The sequence below is a fragment of the Melospiza melodia genome, chromosome 20 (genome assembly GCF_035770615.1).
Source record: "Melospiza melodia melodia isolate bMelMel2 chromosome 20, bMelMel2.pri, whole genome shotgun sequence".
Classification (NCBI taxonomy): domain Eukaryota; kingdom Metazoa; phylum Chordata; class Aves; order Passeriformes; family Passerellidae; genus Melospiza; species Melospiza melodia.
The window spans coordinates 11,045,733-11,063,726 of NC_086213.1; the positions used below are offsets into that span (position 1 = coordinate 11,045,733).

The window sequence follows — 17,994 nt, forward strand, 5'->3', positions numbered from 1 at the left end:
TGGGCTTATTTGACTGCTGGTTCTCTAAAGATCTCTGGAAAGGTTTCTACTCTTGGGGAAAGTGCCAGTTTTTGTAACAGCTCCTTGTGCACTGTGACAGGACTGATGTCAGTCTGCAGTTGTGGATGGTAACAGCAAGGAATGAACTGCAATAATCAACTCAATCTCCTCTCCTGTTGCTGCTGTAGTTTGCTCATGTAACAAAACCAAATCCTTGTTCAGGTTTCAATTATTCATTATTTATGAAACAAGTGAAAAACAATGGTTAAGTCTCCAGCACCTTCTGGAGAGGAAGTGGACAAGCACTGCTGCCCCAGCACACATGATCTGACTGATTTGCAATGTACATTATTAATTAACCCCTCGCAGTCCAGTGGGGAGCCAGGCACAGCCTGATTCTCCAGGGTGGGAGTCTGGCACAGCCCCACAGCTCCTCTTCCTTGGGGAGACACAGATTCTTTGGTGGCTCAGGTGAATTTGCTGTGTTGCTTCAGCCTCTCATGTACTGAAATACGTGAGCACAACTCCAGAATGCCAAGTGAAGCAGTTCACTTCTTCACTTTTCTTCTCTTCATTTTGGCCACAACTAAATGTTTTCAGAAATCTACTGAGTCAAGTCTTGATCTCACTGTAGGCTATTCCAGAAGCACCATTATTTCAGGAGTTCCTTGAGTCCTCAGAGTTTTCTTTCTGTAGTCTGGAGCTGCATCTCATGCTCATTCCTCAGGTCCAAGCTGCTCTTGGGTAACTGTAGAACTAATGGGGTCAAAACAAAGATCAGCACAAGTTCATGGGCTCTGGAATTAATCCACAAAAACTCTTGAACATGCACAGGAGCTGATGGGCTGGGCAGGGGCATTAGGTAGGGTTACTCAAATTTGATTTTAGAGCCAGGCAAAGCAGGACAGTCAACAAAAACACTGAGCAGGGGACTTGCACTGTACCAACTGCACTAATGCAGCCAATAAATCCCTTTCAGCACTGAGCAACATTTGAGGTATTAGCAACACATCTGCCTCAAAAATTCTTTAAGAGATAGGGACTAATATATCAATATCAGCAAAAAAAGAAAAGAGAGAAGTGTAGAGCTCTGTGAGGGGAAGTGCTCTGGCACTGTGATGTCTCAAGTGCAGATCAGAGACACTGATGGTGTCACTCCACGCTGGGCTCGTGTGTTGGGGTGACCCAGGTGTGACCTTACCCTGCTGTGCCAGCCCTGCTTGGCCTCCAGGTGCTGCTGGGCTGATCCCTGCTGCTGCTCCTCCTCTCCCAGGCTGTGCTCTGTGCCCTGTGCAGGGGAAATCGGGTGAGGTGGGGCAGCCTCAGCAGCCAGGTGTGCACTGGGGAGCTCAGCCTACCTGTGCCTGCAGCTCCCTCCTGTGGCCTCTCTGCTGCTGCTCCTCCTGCTCCTTGTCCCAACCAGTCCCTTCCTTGGCCTCCTCGAGTTCTTTGATCAGCTGCTCTCGATATTTAATGGATTCTTCTTGGGCCCTCCTGTTTAGCTCCATCTTCTCTTGGATCTGGCGCTGCCTGCCTGTAAGGACCTGAGCAAAGGGAGGGGATGGTTACACAGCTGCCAGGAAACACACCAGACAAGCAACACAATTCCACCCCAGCATGGAAGGTTCTAACTCTCCAGGGGGTGGTGGGTTACAAGTGGAATGATGGTTCCATTGAACCAAGGAACATCATCAATACAGGTCATCACCTCACTCATCAGGCGATCTCTGGCCACCTTCTCCCTTTCCCATTCTTCTTCCCTCTTCTCCCATATTTTTTTTGCTTCTTCCCTAAAGGAGAGAGGAGGAATTATGTCTGAGGTTAACCCCCCTGTATACCCCACAGGCACAGACAAGCTATCCTGTGCTTTAGAGGAGCACTTGGGTTTCTCTTCGGGTTTGTTCCCTGCCTGTTGGTGTGTCCATCCCACCTGTGCCTCTCAGAGACCCCCTGACCTGGAACATCCAGCACACATGGAGTCTTCAGGTGAGGTTCAGAGGTGGACAGACTCACCTGAAGATAGTCTCAAGCTCTGCTTCCCTCTCCTTTTCCAGCTGGAGTTGTTCCTCAATGACCTTCTTCATCCAGGCCACGTCTGCCACCGCCCGTCCCCGCCGCGGGCTCTGCCAGCTCTGATCCTCCTCCTCTTTCTCCAGGAGGGCTGATAAGATTTGCCTGTCTGTCTCCTGGAGAAAAAATCATGGGATTAATTATCCAACAGCCTCCCAGCCTGTGTGCAGGGCTCCTCTAGGCATTACTGCTGAGTGTCAAGGGTGTGCTCAGCACGATGCTCAATCTGCTGCTTCCCCGTGAGCCTTGTGCTCCAGCCCTGTGCACAAGCTGGAAGGGGCCCCCTGATCTGTAGGAATCAGAGGCAGACACAAACCACACACAACAAGTTTTTTCACCACACAGCATCCAGAAAGTACAAATGAATCTCTTACCAGCTCCTCCTGTACCTGCTGCGCTCGTCTCCTTAGCTGGACGTCACACTGATGCTTCAGAAAGCGACTGAAGGAGGAAAAAAAGCAAAATTTAAAAAAAGAACAGTATCACACTGACTGTAAAGCACCATATCATTGTACAGCAGCAGCTGGGGAGGTACATCTGTGACAATGAGGAACCTGCTACCAGAAACAAAAAGCAGTAACAGCACCAGTGCCTCTGCTCCTTGGCTGCTGTGGGCAAGTCCACCAAAACTCAGATATTTACATCCTACCACTGCTACCTGGAATATCTCCTGGTGCCCCAAGTACTGCTGTGGGCACAGGAACAGACTCCATCCAGAACAAGCTCCGCGTGATGTCCTACCCAAGCTCGCTCTTCCTCCGCTGCTCTTCCATTTGTTTCCTTTCTTCTTCCAAATTCTCCAGCTCCCACTGCTGCTTTAATAAATTCTCTTGTTCCTTTTTCAGCTTTGTTGCCTAAAAAGGAAAACACAAGCACCAAGAGAGAGTACAACACCCCAGAGAGCATGCTTGACCAGAGTTTGTACCCTGCTCTGCTCCTCTGCAGGCAGGGAAAACCCTCCCTGCAGTGCAAACATGCAGAGAAGAGGTCAGGTCAGCCTTGTTGTATTTCCAAGTGAAGCAACAAATTCCTTTCTCCAATGAGGAGAAAGTCAAGATTACCTTTGTCTCCTGCAGTTTCAGTTCTTCTATCTGCTGAAGCAAGGTTTTCTCCAGCTGAGGCTTCTCTTCCTCTTGTCTCATTCTTTCCAGCGCTTCCCCTCGTGCCGTTTCGTACTCGTTTTCATAATGTTTTTTCTCTTCAAGTTTGGTCACCTCTTCCTTTCTCAAATAAAAGAAAACAGCATTTCAGGTTAGCCTGACACAAAGAAACAACTTCTGGCTCAGAAAATCCACAGAGCAGACTCCTGCAAGATGTTAGTGCCCTTCCTGGCAGCAGCTCCCGTGGCACAAGTGTCACCCTCCACCCACACACACATTTCAGAGTCCTCCCAGTGACCAGAACACCAGGGCTGCCCCCATACCTTGTTTTGTTGTGTTGGCTGATCACCCCAAGCCTTCCCCACGTGCTTCTTGTGCAGCTCAGGCTCTGCCTGGAGACACAACAGATGTAGCAGGGCCATCAGTGCCAGAGGTTCTGTCCCCCAGGACCTTCCAGACTCTCTGGAGCAGCACCTGAAATCCCAGGAGGATCTGCCTCTGCAGAGATGGGCTCATCTGAGTGTCCAAGGTGCCCACCAGGCCCTGAGGGTCATTGTCACAAGGGAAACACCACAGTGACAGTGACACAGGACTGCAATGTTGGAGCAGCACTCGGATGGAATAAAGAATGAGGAAGCACCACAGCATGGCAGGTACAACTGAGATATTAAGATTTATATTTTTTGTAATATTTATATTTTATGTGCCTGAGATATTGACATTGTGCGCTCTGAAAATTTGTTCAGAGTCTGAACAGATTTCTGACTTTTAAAAATACAGCTTTGAGAGAACTTCTTAAAACTATTTAAATTTAAACTCTTTCACTTCTCTGCCTTTTGTTTATCAGAACTTGGGGCAGTTGCTGTGATGCAAGATGAGTGACCACAGCAGAGATATGACGATTTTCAAGTTAAAAACCAATTTAATAAATACAAGGCAGCAGAGACTCAAGAGAAAGCAACATCACCTCTCGGAGCTCCGCGTTGTTTTTGTTCCAGCGCTCCTGCAGCGGCGGCTCAGCAAACTGGGAACACAGAGCTGGGTCAGGTCAGGATACGGGAGTGCTCAGCATCCCAAACCCCGCCGAGGCTCACAGGGGTTCAGGGCTGGCAACTCCAGCAAGTGCCGCTGGTACAGCTGAAGCACAGGACGAGCAGGGCTGGGCCGCTCCCTCACCTTCCTCCCGCACTCTCCGGGCCCGTCCCGCAGCTCCTGGCTCCGCATCCCGCCCCGCTGCCGCCGCTCCCGCAGCTCCGCCGCCAGCGCCTCCCGCTCCTCGCCCAGCAGCCGCCGCAGCCGCTCCCGCCGCCGCTCCAGCCGCGCCGCCGCCTCCTCCGCGTCCCGCCGCGCCGCCTCCGCGCTGCCGCACACACCGGCGGTGAGCGGGATCCCCGCGCCGCCCCGCCACCCGCCGCACCGACCGCGGCCCTACCTGGGCGGGGGGACGCGGGGCTCGCTCCACCGAGCCTGCAGGGAGCAGGCGGCGGCGGCGCGGGCGAAGGCGCGGCTGGTGCTCTCCCACTGCTGCCGGCTGCGCTCCTGCAGCTCCCGCCGCTCGGCCGCCCAGCGCTCCGGGCCGCGGCCCCGCCGCAGCCACAGCGACATCGCAACGCGCCCGCCCGCGACGGCTCCCGCCGAGGGACACGGCGAGACGGGCTCCGCGAGCACGGAGGGAGGCGGGGACCGACGGAGGGAGGCGGGGAGAGAGGGATGGACGGGAGATGGAGCGGCGGCGGGGAATCGGTTCGCTCCGACCCGGCCCGGTTCCGCCGCGTCCCGAGCGCTCGCAGGATGTGCGGGTGCAGCCCTGTGCCGGCTCGGAGCGCGCAGCACCGCGGGGTTTGTGGCGCTGTGAATATCTCAGGGGTTAAAGGTTTCTGTTTCTGCCCGCCTTGGCAGGGCACCGGCGCGGCGCGCCTGCAGCGAACCCAAGCGGACCGGCCCCTGAGTGAGCCGGGACAGCCCGGGCACCGCCGGAGGGGCTGCGGGCATCCCGAAGTGAGCGCTGGACATCCCAGGACAAGCTCCGAGCACCCTGAGTGGGCTCAGGGCACCGCGAGCACCGTGGAACTGGTCCTGGCACCCCAGGAAAGGCTTCAAGCGTCCCGGGAGGGGCTCCGGGCAGCACGGGAGTCTGGCAGCGGGGAGGGAGGCGGCACCAGCCGGCAGCCCCCGCCGGTGACCCGCAGCTCCCCGCACCCGCCTTGTATCCGCACCCGCCCTGCCAGGCAGCGATCGCTATCACCCCGCGACCAGTTTTTCCAGAATAACCGGTAAAAACACCGCATGTGGGGCCCTGCCACCGGCAAGTCCGCTCCCCACGCAGCGGACGGGCTGAGCCTCTCCCTCCGCTCCCACCTCTTCTTCACCTCTCCGTGTCCCCGCTCGGTGTCATTTTCCCACCCAACCCCTCACTGAGGTGTGTCATCACTCCCGCGCGTTGAGGTTTGTTTTCCATCTGTTCCCTATAAAATATTTATCTCCCGTGAATAATTAACGCCAGCCCGCCTGGCGCTGGGAACGCGGCCGGGGCAGCGCACGGTCCCGGGCACGGCCAGGCCCCGAGTCTGAGGGGGCGAGGGGGCGTGGCCTCCTCGTTGGACTCAAAGTCCCGCCCCCCGCCACTCTGACCAATGGCTGCGCATCGGCCGTACGGGAGATGAGCAGCCATTGGTCGGAGCGGCGGGGGGCGGAGCGTGGCGTGGGCGCGCTGCCGGGTCGGCCCCCGCTGCCTCAGAGCCCCCTCAGCCGGGAAGCGGTGAGGGGGAAAGGGGGAGAGGTACGTCGGTCATGGCGCTGCTGCTGGAACACGCGTTCAAGCCGCTGCCGGCTGACAAGCAGATCGAGACTTTGCCCTTCCTGGAGGCCGTGGCGCACCTGCCGCCGTTCTTCGGTGAGACTGGGGTGGCCGGGGCTGGGAGATACGGGCTGGGACCAGGCCTGCTGCGGGCTCAGCCGCTCCGAGTGCCCCCTCCCCGGTTCTGGGTGGTGACCCCCCCTACCTGATCCAGGGCTCACGCCCGGCTCGGCTGCTCTGCCAGGACCGGGGTTGCATCACGATCCTGTCAAACCCGCCGAGCAGCCCCGTTGGGAAGCGTCCTGCCGTCCCCTGGAGCGCCCCATGCAGAGGCATCGCCCGGGGCAGGAGCGGCCATCCCACCCATGGATCCCACCCCGTGTCGGGACACGGGTGGGTGTCGGCGTGGCCGCCCTCGTGGCACAGCGTGCCCACTGCCCTCCACAATGTCAGCTATTGTGTGGCGGCTCGGTGGCAGCCCCGGAAGGGCAGGACGTAGGGCTGCGGACGGGCAGTGTCCGGTGCCGGTCAGGCTGTTCCAGGATGTTCTGCCAGGGCTGTGTCCCGCAGCCATGGGGATTGGAGGTCACTGGTGGGGCCGCAGTGGGTGGCAGGGCTGTCCCAAGGGCCAACAGCCGTGTATGAAGCTCAGAGATCCCTTTCTAGTCTCAGTGGCCGGGCTGTGCTTAAAGTGAAACTTGTTGGTTATGGGAAGTGTGTGGTGTCCCCTGTGTCACCAGTGTCTAATTGTCCTCCCTCCCTTGTCTGCACAGATTGCCTGGGTACTCCCATCGTCTACTCGCCGGTCAAAGCAGACCTGACTGGAAATATCAAGGTAGGAAGGGACTCAAGTGGGCTCAGACAGGAGAATCCCTAGGGGGAGATGCTGTGGGACTGGAGATGTTTCAAAGGGCTTTTCTTCCTGTGGGGACTTTGGGCTCAGCAGTGGCTCACCCAGTCACAGTTTATCCCCAGAGCTCCTGCTCAAAGTCCCTGCTCCTGGGTGCCAATCCCCTTTTCTGCCTCAGAAAATCCGGGCGGTTTATGACTCCAACCCTGCCAAGTTCAAAACTCTGCAGAACATCCTGGAGGTGGAGAAGGAGCTGCACGGCTCGGCCTGGCCCAAGATAGGTGCAACACTGGCGCTGATGTGGTTGAAAAGGTGATTCACGGCGTCGGGAGCTGCTCTGGCCCTGTCCCGGCATGTGGGAAGCTGGAGAGCTCCAAATGGAGCCTGTGTGGGCTGGGCTGGGCCCTGTGGGCTAGGGCTGGGTAGCTGGAAATGGGGTGCTGTATTTGGGGAGCACAGCTGTTGGGAACCCTCTCCGCAAATCTCCCCACAGGGGAATTCAACCTCAGAGCTTGAGCCCACAAATTGGACAGGTCCAGACCTGGAGGATCCATGGGGCTGCACCTGCCCAGCTCAGCCCTCAGCCCTGGCCTCACCTGGGGGTTCCATCCTGCCCTGGGGCTCCATCCAGCCCTTCTCTCTCTCTTCCCTGGATGGACACACAGGGACAAGCACCAGCTTGTGAGAGGGATGCGCTGCTGGGACTGCGGGTTTTTGGGATGCTTGGAAACACCAGGCTGGAAGCTGGGAAGCAGCACCCACTTCCCTGAGCCCAACACCTCTGCTCTTCTCCCAGGGGTCTGAAATTCATTCTGGTGTTGCTGCAGAGCATCTCTGACGGCGAGAGGGATGAGGAGCATCCCAACCTCATCCGAGTGAACGCCTTGAAGGCTTACGAGATCGCGCTGAAGAAATACCACGGCTGGATGCTGCAGAAGCTCTTCACGGTGAGCATCCCCTCCCTCTCCAAGCACCCAGCCACCATCCCTAAGGCTGTTTCCATGCACTGACAAGTGTCTGGAGAGCCCACAACATTGGCACATAGGAACAACCCCACCCATGGTCTATGCTGGGTTTGTGGGAGTCAAACACCCTCTCCCTGTTTTATAGGGCTCAGTCTATGCTCTTCCCTACAAATCCGATTTGCTGAAGGCCTTGGAGAAGGGTAAAGAAGTCAAGGAAGAGGAAAGCATAGAAAAAATCCACCAGTTTCTCGCCAGGGTCACTCCAATCCTGGATGCAATTTATGAGATGTACACAAAGATGAACGCTGAGCTGAGCTACAAAGCCTAAAGCTGGCACAGGATTGGCACAGATTAAATAACGTGTGATGGGTGTTCCCTATGTCTTCATCACTGAGGCAGCTGGGGCGGCTCCCAGCTCTCCGGTGACTTCGATTCCTCTCTGGATCTGCAGTGGATAATGTCTTTTCTAACCAAAAAATTAACAGTAATTAACTTTCTATTAAGAATACGGCAATAAAACAATTGTGGGTGTCGCCCTTGGATTTCCCAAGAGGAAGAACAAGTGTTTCTAGTCCCAACCCCTGGATTCCTGTCTCCAGTGGGGCAGGGAATGAAGTGTCCTGCTGATGAATGAAGTGGCACTCGGGCTGTGCCTGGAACCCACCGACGGGCACCTCGTGTTGATTGGCACTGGATTGTCCGGAATGATGCCCGTGGAGGAGGAACTGATGACTTTCCTGGGTGATCCCAACTCCTCCAAGTGCTGGCCTGGGATCAAGCCCCAGTGCTGGGATTCAGAAACCAGGGACTGTCCCCGTGGTGTTTGCGGTGCCTTATGAGCCCCAGGAGCAGCAATTAATAAAAACTGACAGCACCCGTGGCCTGGGAGCCTCATTTGGGGCTGAAAGAGCGTTTGGGGAGGTTGTGTTAGGGAAGGTGTTTTGCGGCACGGCTGTTTTGGGTAGGGAAATTCGGGGTTTTTTTTTCCTAGGGGAACTGTTTTGGAGCCGTTCCTGGGAGGCTGTTTTGAAGCTGTGTCCTAGGAGAGCTGTTTATGGGAGGGGTTTTGGAGCTGTTCTTCGGGAGGGCTGTGCCAGAGAGGTTTTTCCTGGGGGGGGGGGGCTGATTTTTTTTTTTTTTTTTGAAGGGTATTTTGGGAGGGCTGTTCCTTGTGAGCTGTTTGTGGCCGGTGCTCCCGGGGGCGGGCGGGGGCCGAGCCCGAGGGCGGGTCCCGGTGGCGCCTCCGCCGCTGGAGCCGGGGCCGGGGCGGGGAGGGGCCGCTCTGGGGACCGGCCCCGGGCGACTCGGCGGCGCCGGAGCCTACGGGACTTTCCACGGGACCTTTGGCGGTACGGAACCGGGGCAGCGGGCAAGGGGGGCACCACCGGGAGTGCGACGGGCCGGGACGCGGGCACCGGGGCTGGATGGAGCCGCCGGTGCGGGGACGCGGAAAATGGGGCGGGATGGGGACCAGGTCGAGGGCTGAGCTGGGCAGGGCAAGGTGGACCCTCATGGATGCCCCGGCAATGTCCGGACAGCCTGGGGACTCATGATCCGAGATTGAGGTGCCGGGTGGGTTTTGAGGAGGGGGCTCCCGCCGGCACCGAGCCCCCCATGCTGCCCACACTCAGCTCCCGGCTGTTGCCGAGGTGAGCGCAGCAGTGAGGATGATTTTGGGAAGCAGCTGCATCACTCAGGATGAGGATTTCCGACTAGAACTCGCTGTGGTTTCCGTGATTCACTCCCACCCTTAATCACCCTTTAATGCCATGGGACACCCTCCCTGCCGCCCCCCGTGGATGTCCCCGCACATCCCGGTGTTGGTGACATCCCCGTGGTGGGCAGGAGTGGACGCTGACTGGGGACACTGGTCCAACTGGGAGGTTGGGATGCTGGGAAGAGGTGGGAGCACAGGTGGGGTTTGTGTTGGATGCAAGAGCTGTGCCTTGACTCAGTTATTCCATGAGGTGAGGAAGTTTGAAAAATCCAAACCCAAATAACCCAGGGGCCAAATCAAACCCCTGTGACAGCACCTTTCCTGGCAGCACCGGGGCTGACGGCACCAGCCTTGAGTCCCTCATTCCCCACACAAGCTTCAGTCCTGGCTGGTGACAGCAGGTGTGGGACAGCCCGTGCCACATCCAGGTTTTCCTTAAAGCTGCATTGTCCCGGGTCCCAGCACAGTTTGGACAGGTCAGGTGCTCCGTCCCCATTCCCAGCCCGCAGGGAATTGCTTGGCAATTCCCTTGTCCAAGGTCAAGCCGGCCGTGCAAGGGCTCCCGTTTGCATGGGGTCGGGATGTGGGACCTGCGGGCTTTGGCAGGTGCTTGTGGAATTTCTTGCAGAGATGGGGATGGCACAGAAGTCAGCAAAGAGGAGAATCTGTCAGCTCTGTGTCCCCCAGGGCTGCACTGTCCTTTCTGGGTGTCCCCAAGTGTGGCAGGGAGAGGGGGGTCGCTGCCTGAGCCCCCTCCCTGTCACTGCAGGGTTTGGGGCCGGTTTCTCCCTCATCCCCCGTGCCCACCGTGTGGCTGCCAGCACCCTGTGCCTCATTCGAGCCCTTTCCCCGGCCGGGCTGCCCTCCTGACAAGGCCCAGCCTGCCCCTGTGGTTGTCGCACAGAGCTTCAGCCCAGCACTAAATGACACGTTTCCCGCTGCTTTTTCCGTCCCGGGAGGGCTGAGCTCCCCGCGGGCAGGAGCCGTGCTGAGCCCTGACGCTGCTCAGGGTTTCTCCGGAGGGTTTTGGTGGGAAGCGGGGCTGGGGGAGTGCCTGGGGTCAGTCACCTGTCCGTGCCGCGGACGTGGCGGGCAGGACGCGGTGACACGGTACAGCGCTCTGCTGGCACGTCTCTCCTTCATTCCCACGTCCCTCTGGGTAACCTAAACCCGTAATTTCTTGTCCCAGCCGCTGTTCCTGCCCTCCCCGTGCCGCTCCCATCCCCTCCCGGTGCCCAGATCCGCGTCCCACCGAGCCCCCCTGGCTTGGGGAGCATCAGGAGCAGCCCTGGCCCCGCTCCCAGCCCTGCAGCTGTGGCAGCTCCTGCTGCCTCTGGGCGCTTCCTTGGATGTGGGGAGTATCCCGAGGAATGTTTTCTTTCCTTGGGCGGCAGATCGCAGCGCACAGGGTCCGCTCTGTGCCCTGTCCTGGGCTGCACCCCGGCTGACCGCAGCGGGGCCGGGCTCGCCCTCGCCCAGCGCCGCAGCCCGAGGGGCCCCCGCAGACGTGAGGGGTCCCCGCAGAGGGTGGGTGGGTGCCGAGCAGAGCCGGGACAAGGCAGGACCGGCCGGGAGATTCTGAGCTACAGCGGGTCCCAGCCTCTGCCAGGGTGGGTGTGGGAGCCGTCCCGCCGCGGGGAAAGGATGGGGAGGGTATTTTGGGGGTGACACGGAGTTTTCCTCTGCCAGGTCTCCTGCTCTCGTGGAAGGAGCCGGGGGTGACAGCCAGCCAGGCGGGTCAGCCGTGCCCGTCCCTCCGGGCAGGGACCATGGCAGACAGCGATGCCGCGGAGGGCGCGGGGGAGGACGGCTCCCTGCAGAACGAATCCTTCCCGCTCTCCTCTCTGGCCAACCTGTTCGACAGCGAGGACACCCCGAGCCCCGCCGAGGCAGCCCGGGGTGCCCCCGGCGCCGGGGATGGAAAGCAAAACCTCCGCATGAAATTCCACGGGGCCTTTCGGAAGGGCGCCCCGAAGCCCATGGAGCTGCTGGAGGCCACCATCTACGAGTCCCCCGTGGTCCCCGCTCCCAAGAAAGCCCCCATGGACTCCCTGTTCGACTACGGCACGTACCGCCACCACCCCAGCGAGAACAAGCGCTGGCGCAGGAGGGTCGCGGAGTGAGTACGGGACAGCCCGGTGGGGTTGGGGACGTTCTGTTGGGGACACCCCCGTGGGGATGGGGACGTTGACCCCCCGGTGGGGTTGGGGATGTTCTGTTGGGGACATCTCGGTGGGGTTGGGGACGTTCTGTTTGGGACATGGGGGGACCTCCGAGCGGCGCTTTGGGGTGTTTTGGGCAGAGGTGCCGCGCACAGGGAGCAGCTCCCGGCGGGTCCCAGTGGCTGTGCCGTGCCGTGGAGCGGCTCCGCAGCCCCCGGTACCGGGAGAGCGCTCCCCTTCCCCCTGACGGACACCATGAAAGAAGCTCTGTGCGCCCGGCCGCTCCCCTGGCCGGTGCGGCCGTCTGGCTGCGGCATGAAAAGGCTTTTCAGGAGAGCCTCCACCCTGCCCGCGCCAGGAAACCGGAGCCGGGGGGGGGCAGCCCGCGGCCGGACGCACAATGCCCCTCTGTGCCGGGCACCTGGGGCGGCCCGCCAGTGTCCCCACCCAGGGGTGCAGCCGCCTTAGGAGAGCGGCTGGAGGGGGCCGGGATGCCCCGTGAGCCCTCAGACTGGAAATCACCGGCTGGAGCAGCCGCCAAACGTCCTGCCCCCATTCCCGGTGCGCGGAGCTGCCCCCGGTCCGTCCCCCCCGCTCTGCTGCCGACTGCTCCGACCGGTCTGGCTTCACGCGTGGTGCCGGAGCGTGACAAACCCGCGGCCCGTCCCTGCTGGGGGGCACAGCTGCGGGCCCCAAGCGCTGCAGCACCTGGGTGGGAGCTGGAAAGAGCTGGCAAGGCGCTGGCAGCACTGCGCTGCTGTGGACGGGGATGCTGCCCTGGCCTCCCCGCTGACCCCAGCCCGGAGATGTCCCCAAGTGCCTGTCCCCAGTGGCTGAGCACCCTCAAGCTCGTCGCACGGGTGGGGGAAGCCGAGACAGCGGCTCCTGTTTTCCCAGCGCTGGCGTTTCCCCCGCAGGAAGCAGCCGCCCGCCGCAAAGGGGCCGGCTCCCGACCCGCCCCCCGTCCTCAAGGTCTTCAACAGACCCATCCTCTTCGACATCGTGTCCCGGGGGTCTCCGGCCGGCCTGGACGGGCTGCTCTCCTTCCTGCTCACCCACAAGAAGCGCCTGACAGACGAGGAGTTCCGAGGTGAGGACCTGGCTGCTCCTTGCCCTGCTGCCAGGGCTGGGCTGTGGCCCCTGGCGATCCCTGTGTTCCTGAGGGATGGGGATGCACAGCTCTGGCATGGCTGTGCCGCGATCCCTGTGTTCCTGAGGGATGGGGATGCACAGCTCCGGCATGGCTGTGACCCCTGGCGATCCCTGTGTTCCTGGGGAATGGGCATGCACAGCTCTGGCATTGGGAACCGGGGCCCTGAGGGGTTTGCCCCGGCCCCCTGTCAGCACCCTCCACTCGCAGAGCCCTCCACGGGAAAGACCTGCCTGCCCAAAGCCCTGCTCAACCTGAGCGGGGGCAAGAACGACACCATCCCCGTGCTGCTGGACATCGCCGAGAAGACGGGGAACATGCGGGAGTTCATCAACTCGCCCTTCAGGGACGTCTACTACCGAGGTGGGGGACACTGGGGTGGTTCAGGGACCGGAGAAGGGACCTGGGGAGGCTGGGACGCGGGGGGAAATTGCAGGGACAAGGCGATGGCTGACGGGCGGTGCTGGCACAGGTCAGACAGCCCTGCACATCGCCATCGAGCGCCGCTGCAAGCACTACGTGGAGCTGCTGGTGGAGAAAGGAGCGGATGTCCATGCCCAGGCCCGCGGCCGCTTCTTCCAGCCCAAGGGCGAGGGCGGCTACTTCTACTTCGGTGAGCAGGGAAGGACCCGGGGGGATGCACCCCGAGGTGTCCCCGCAGAGGGGAAGGGTGACAGGAGCCGCGGTGTTGTGTCCCCGCAGCGGGGAAGGGGTGACAGGGGTTGTGTCCCCACAGTGGGGAAGGGGTGACGGGTGCTGTGTCCCCACAGCGGGGAAGGGGTGACAGGGGCTGTGTCCCCACAGCAGGGAAGGGGTGACAGGGGCTGTGTCCCCGCAGCAGGGAAGGGGTGACGGGTGCTATGTCCCCGCAGCGGGGAAGGGGTGACAGGTGCTGTGTCCCCGCAGCGGGGAAGGGGTGACAGGGGCTGTGTCCCCACAGCAGGGAAGGGGTGACAGGTGCTGTGTCCCCGCAGCGGGGAAGGGGTGACAGGGGTTGTGTCCCCGCAGCAGGGAAGGGGTGACGGGTGCTGTGTCCCCACAGCAGGGAAGGGGTGACAGGGGCTGTGTCCCCGCAGCGGGGAAGGGGTGACAGGTGCTGTGTCCCCACAGCAGGGAAGGGGTGACAGGTGCTGTGTCCCCGCAGGTGAGCTGCCGCTGTCGCTGGCCGCCTGCACCAACCAGCCGCACATCGTGCACTACCTGACGGAGAACGGGCACAAGCAGGCCGACCTGCGGCGCCAGGACTCCCGCGGCAACACCGTGCTGCACGCCTTGGTGGCCATCGCCGACAACACCCGCGAGAACACCAAGTTTGTCACCAAGATGTACGACCTGCTGCTCGTCAAGTGCGCCAAGCTCTTCCCCGACACCAACCTGGAGGCGCTGCTCAACAACGACGGCCTCTCCCCGCTCATGATGGCGGCCAAGACCGGCAAGATCGGGGTATGGTGTCCCCTCCGTATTTGGGGACGTCTCCCTGCTGTCCCTGCTGAGCCCTGTCACACTCAGTGCATGCACGGCTTCTCACTGCAGATGCTGGTGGAAACCTGGATGTGCAGCCCTATTAACCTGGCTAATTAACACCCCTTTGCGTTCTGGCCCTTTCCCAATTAACCGCAGACCCTCACACTGCCCATCTTCTCCCCTGGCCTGCCCTTGGCCTCTGGTGGGGCAGGCAGGGGAGTCACCAAAAGCTGCAGCATCCTGCAGGGCTGTGACAATGCCTGCATCAGCCCAGGAGCACGTGGGGGCACCCTGAGCCCACTGGGATGCAGGGAGGGGGTTGGGGGTTGCACCTAGGATGGGGTGGGAGGAGAACAGGGTGCCCCAAGCAGGTCTGGGGGCAGCAGTCCTCCCTCCATCCCTCCCTCTGGTAGATCTTCCAGCACATCATCCGGAGGGAAATCACGGATGAGGACGCCCGGCACCTCTCCAGGAAGTTCAAGGACTGGGCCTATGGCCCCGTTTACTCCTCTCTCTATGACCTCTCCTCGCTGGACACCTGTGGGGAGGAGGTGTCCGTGCTGGAGATCCTCGTCTACAACAGCAAGATCGAGGTGTGCAGGGCTGGGGGGACTGGGAGGGGTCTGGGGGGCACTGGGTGTCCCTGTCCCCTCTGCCACCACCCATGTCCCACCAGAACCGCCATGAGATGCTGGCTGTGGAGCCCATCAACGAGCTGCTGAGGGACAAGTGGCGCAAGTTTGGGGCTGTCTCCTTCTACATCAGCGTGGTCTCCTACCTCAGCGCCATGATCATCTTCACCCTCGTCGCCTACTACCGCCCCATGGAAGGCCCCGTGAGTCCCCAGGCTGGCACAGCCCTGCCCGGCAGGGGGGTCTGGCAGGGCTCTGTGCCAGGGCGTGGGGCAGCAGCTCAGCTCTGCTCTCTGTCCTCTCCCCACAGCCGCCCTACCCCTACACCAGCACCGCCGACTACCTGCGCCTGGCCGGGGAGATCATCACCCTCCTCACCGGAATCCTCTTCTTCTGCACAAATGTCAGTGTGGCAAGCCAGGGGGTCCTCCCCTGGCACCTCTTTGGGGTCTCCAGGGCTGACAGCCCTGTCCCCTGAGGCATCCACCCCTGCCAAAGTGGCCCCAGACATGGGGACCCTGCCCCTCGAGACCCTCCAAGCTCTGCCTCTCTCCCACAGATTAAAGACCTGTTCATGAAGAAGTGCCCAGGTGTGAACTCCTTCTTCATAGATGGCTCCTTCCAGCTGCTCTAGTACGTGGGGAACCCCTGGGGCCACCCTGAGCCATTGTACCCCCCAGGCTCGTGGCTGCAGGCTCTGACCCCAGCTCTCCTGCAGCTTCATCTACTCGGTGCTGGTGATTGTCACGGCGGGGCTGTACCTGGGGGGCATCGAGGCCTACCTGGCTGTCATGGTCTTTGCCCTGGTCCTGGGCTGGATGAACGCCCTGTACTTCACCCGTGGCCTCAAGCTGACAGGGACGTACAGCATCATGATCCAGAAGGTCTGGTGGGGTCTTGTCCTTCTCCAGGGGTGATGCTCTTGTGGAATTACAGCCTGAAGAGGTCCCTGCAGGCCTTGTGAAGGGTTCCTGTGGCTCTCCACTGGGCTGGGAGCAGGGCAGTTGTGCCAGTGGCACAGCTTGGTGATGATGCTGTGGTCCAGCACACCTCACCCTGCCCTCCATCGCTTTCAGATCCTCTTCAAAGACTTGTTCCGCTTCCTGCTGGTCTACCTGCTCTTCATGATTGGCTATGCCTCAGGTAACCAGGGCAGGGACAAGCCCTGTGGTTCAGCCTGGCTGGGCAGGGGGCTGCAGACCCCCAGCTCCATCCCGCCTGCCCACAGCCTCAGCCTTTGCCTCCTGTCATGGTGAGAAGGTCTCAGCCAGCATGGAGCCACGCTGGGGCCCATTGTGGATCCTGTCCTTGTCACAGCCCCACACGCTGTCCCTGTCCCTTCTCCCCCAGCCCTGGTGTCCCTGCTCAACCCGTGTCCCAGCAGTGAGTCCTGCAGCGAGAAGTCCAACTGCACGGTGCCCACCTACCCGTCGTGCCGGGACAGCCAGACCTTCAGCACCTTCCTGCTCGACCTCTTCAAGCTCACCATCGGCATGGGCGACCTGGAGATGCTCGAGAGCGCCAAATACCCCGGCGTCTTCATCATCCTCCTCGTCACCTACATCATCCTCACCTTCGTGCTCCTGCTCAACATGCTCATCGCCCTCATGGGCGAGACCGTGGGCCAAGTCTCCAAGGAGAGCAAGCACATCTGGAAGCTGCAGGTACCACCACATCTGGGCGTGGCGGGGTGGGGGCTCCAGGAGCCGCCTGTGGCTGTGGGGCTGCAGCATTGAGCTCCATGGGTGAGGGACCTCCATGCTCAGGCAGTCCCTGGTGTCCCTGGCAGTGGGCCACCACCATCCTGGACATCGAGCGCTCCTTCCCGGTGTTCCTGAGGAAAGCTTTCCGCTCGGGGGAGATGGTCACCGTGGGGAAGGGCACGGACGGGACCCCCGACCGCCGCTGGTGCTTCAGGTAAAGGTGGGCGCCCTCGGGGGCTGGGGGGGCAGCTGTGCCTGTCCCAGCAGCATTTTTGGGGGGCTGGCACCGTGCAGCACTCATTTGCTGGGTGCTTTTGTAGTGGTCTGTAACTGGTGTTGCTGGTGGGTGCTGAAGGTCCTGCCCCAGCTCCCGTGCAGCCCCTGTGGGTCTGACCTTCCCCACAGGGTGGACGAGGTGAACTGGTCCCACTGGAACCAGAACCTGGGCATCATCAGCGAGGACCCGGGCAAGAGCGACACGTACCAGTACTACGGCTTCTCCCACACCGTGGGCCGGCTGCGGAGAGGTGAGCGCCCTGCTGGGGGCTGGGACATCCCTCAGGATGCTGCTGGCAGCCTCTGACAAGCCCCAGGAGCAGATCTGGGGCTGGGACATCCCTCAGGATGCTGCTGGCAGCCTCTGACGAGCCCCAGGAGCAGATCTGGGGCTGGGACATCCCTCTGGATGCTGCTGGCAGCCTCTGACAAGCCCCAGGAGCAGATCTGGGGCTGGGACATCCCTCTGGATGCTGCTGGCAGCCTCTGACAAGCCCCAGGAGCAGATCTGGGGCTGGGACATCCCTCTGGATGCTGCTGGCAGCCTCTGACGAGCCCCAGGAGCAGATCTGGGGCCCTGGCGAGCAGCCGCAGGTGGTCTTTGTCCATCTCCCACCCTCTCCACAGATCGGTGGTCGACCGTGGTGCCCCGCGTGGTGGAGCTGAACAAGAGCTGCCCTCCGGAGGAGGTGGTGGTGCCCCTGGGGACCATGGGCGCAGCAGAGCGGCGGCACGGCCATGCCCCGAGCTCCCCGCTCTAGCACGGCAGCACCGGCGGCCCACGGACTCTGCCCGGGCCCTGGAGCGGCTCCGGGATCGCCGCTGGGCTGGACGGAAGGTGCTTGTCTGCTCCTCAGGGATTCCTGCAGCCTCTGTCCCCTCCGGTGTCCCGCCCGGATGGGGATGCCTGGAGCTGCCCCGGTCTCGGCTCTCACCGAGCGCCACTGCTTCACCTCGCTGTGCCAGGGCCGTGCCAGGGCCGTGCCGTGCCGGGAGCCTCGGGCCGGGATGGAGAGCACAGCCCCTGCCGGAGCTGATGGTTTTGCCACAGAGTTTTGCACAAGGTTTATACGGTTATTTATTTAGTAATAAAGACTGACGCGCCACC

At 61.1% G+C, this 17,994-nt stretch overlaps 3 protein-coding genes across 3 annotated transcripts; 2 read left to right on the forward strand and 1 right to left on the reverse strand.

Annotated features, from left to right (window-relative positions):
- Positions 1-214: 214 nt before the first annotated feature.
- Positions 215-4,775, reverse strand: TCHP (trichoplein keratin filament binding). The gene is given in 11 exon segments (XM_063172854.1): positions 215-756; positions 1,202-1,288; positions 1,359-1,544; positions 1,709-1,790; positions 2,014-2,186; positions 2,445-2,511; positions 2,812-2,924; positions 3,132-3,290; positions 3,494-3,562; positions 4,138-4,194; positions 4,347-4,775. Coding segments are annotated over 11 exon segments (1,455 nt in total). The 3' UTR covers positions 215-723.
- A 1,103-nt stretch (positions 4,776-5,878) lies between these two features.
- Positions 5,879-8,662, forward strand: GLTP (glycolipid transfer protein). Its single transcript, XM_063173306.1, has 5 exons — positions 5,879-6,063; positions 6,741-6,802; positions 6,996-7,129; positions 7,614-7,764; positions 7,928-8,662. Exons 1-5 carry the CDS (start codon positions 5,961-5,963, stop codon positions 8,108-8,110), a joined length of 633 nt encoding a protein of 210 aa, XP_063029376.1. The 5' UTR covers positions 5,879-5,960; the 3' UTR covers positions 8,111-8,662.
- A 420-nt stretch (positions 8,663-9,082) lies between these two features.
- On the forward strand, positions 9,083-17,994 carry TRPV4 (transient receptor potential cation channel subfamily V member 4). Its single transcript, XM_063173305.1, has 16 exons — positions 9,083-9,131; positions 11,189-11,618; positions 12,579-12,751; positions 13,022-13,174; positions 13,284-13,424; positions 13,956-14,254; positions 14,689-14,868; positions 14,952-15,110; positions 15,218-15,310; positions 15,467-15,540; positions 15,626-15,791; positions 15,984-16,050; positions 16,258-16,571; positions 16,697-16,824; positions 17,016-17,137; positions 17,514-17,994. The coding sequence occupies exons 2-16, from the start codon at positions 11,269-11,271 to the stop codon at positions 17,645-17,647; spliced, it is 2,553 nt and encodes an 850-aa protein (XP_063029375.1). The 5' UTR covers positions 9,083-9,131; positions 11,189-11,268; the 3' UTR covers positions 17,648-17,994.

Excerpts from the sequence above, each read along its gene's own strand:
- TRPV4 (XM_063173305.1), top strand. The coding sequence starts at position 11,269 with ATGGCAGACAGCGATGCCGCGGAGGGCGCGGGGGAGGACGGCTCCCTG. Across the intron at positions 12,752-13,021 it reads GACAGACGAGGAGTTCCGAG|AGCCCTCCACGGGAAAGACC; the intron begins GTGAGGACCTGG and ends CTCCACTCGCAG. Across the intron at positions 14,869-14,951 it reads TCTACAACAGCAAGATCGAG|AACCGCCATGAGATGCTGGC; the intron begins GTGTGCAGGGCT and ends ATGTCCCACCAG.
- GLTP (XM_063173306.1), top strand. The coding sequence starts at position 5,961 with ATGGCGCTGCTGCTGGAACACGCGTTCAAGCCGCTGCCGGCTGACAAG. Across the intron at positions 7,130-7,613 it reads GCGCTGATGTGGTTGAAAAG|GGGTCTGAAATTCATTCTGG; the intron begins GTGATTCACGGC and ends CTCTTCTCCCAG. Across the intron at positions 7,765-7,927 it reads TGCTGCAGAAGCTCTTCACG|GGCTCAGTCTATGCTCTTCC; the intron begins GTGAGCATCCCC and ends CCTGTTTTATAG.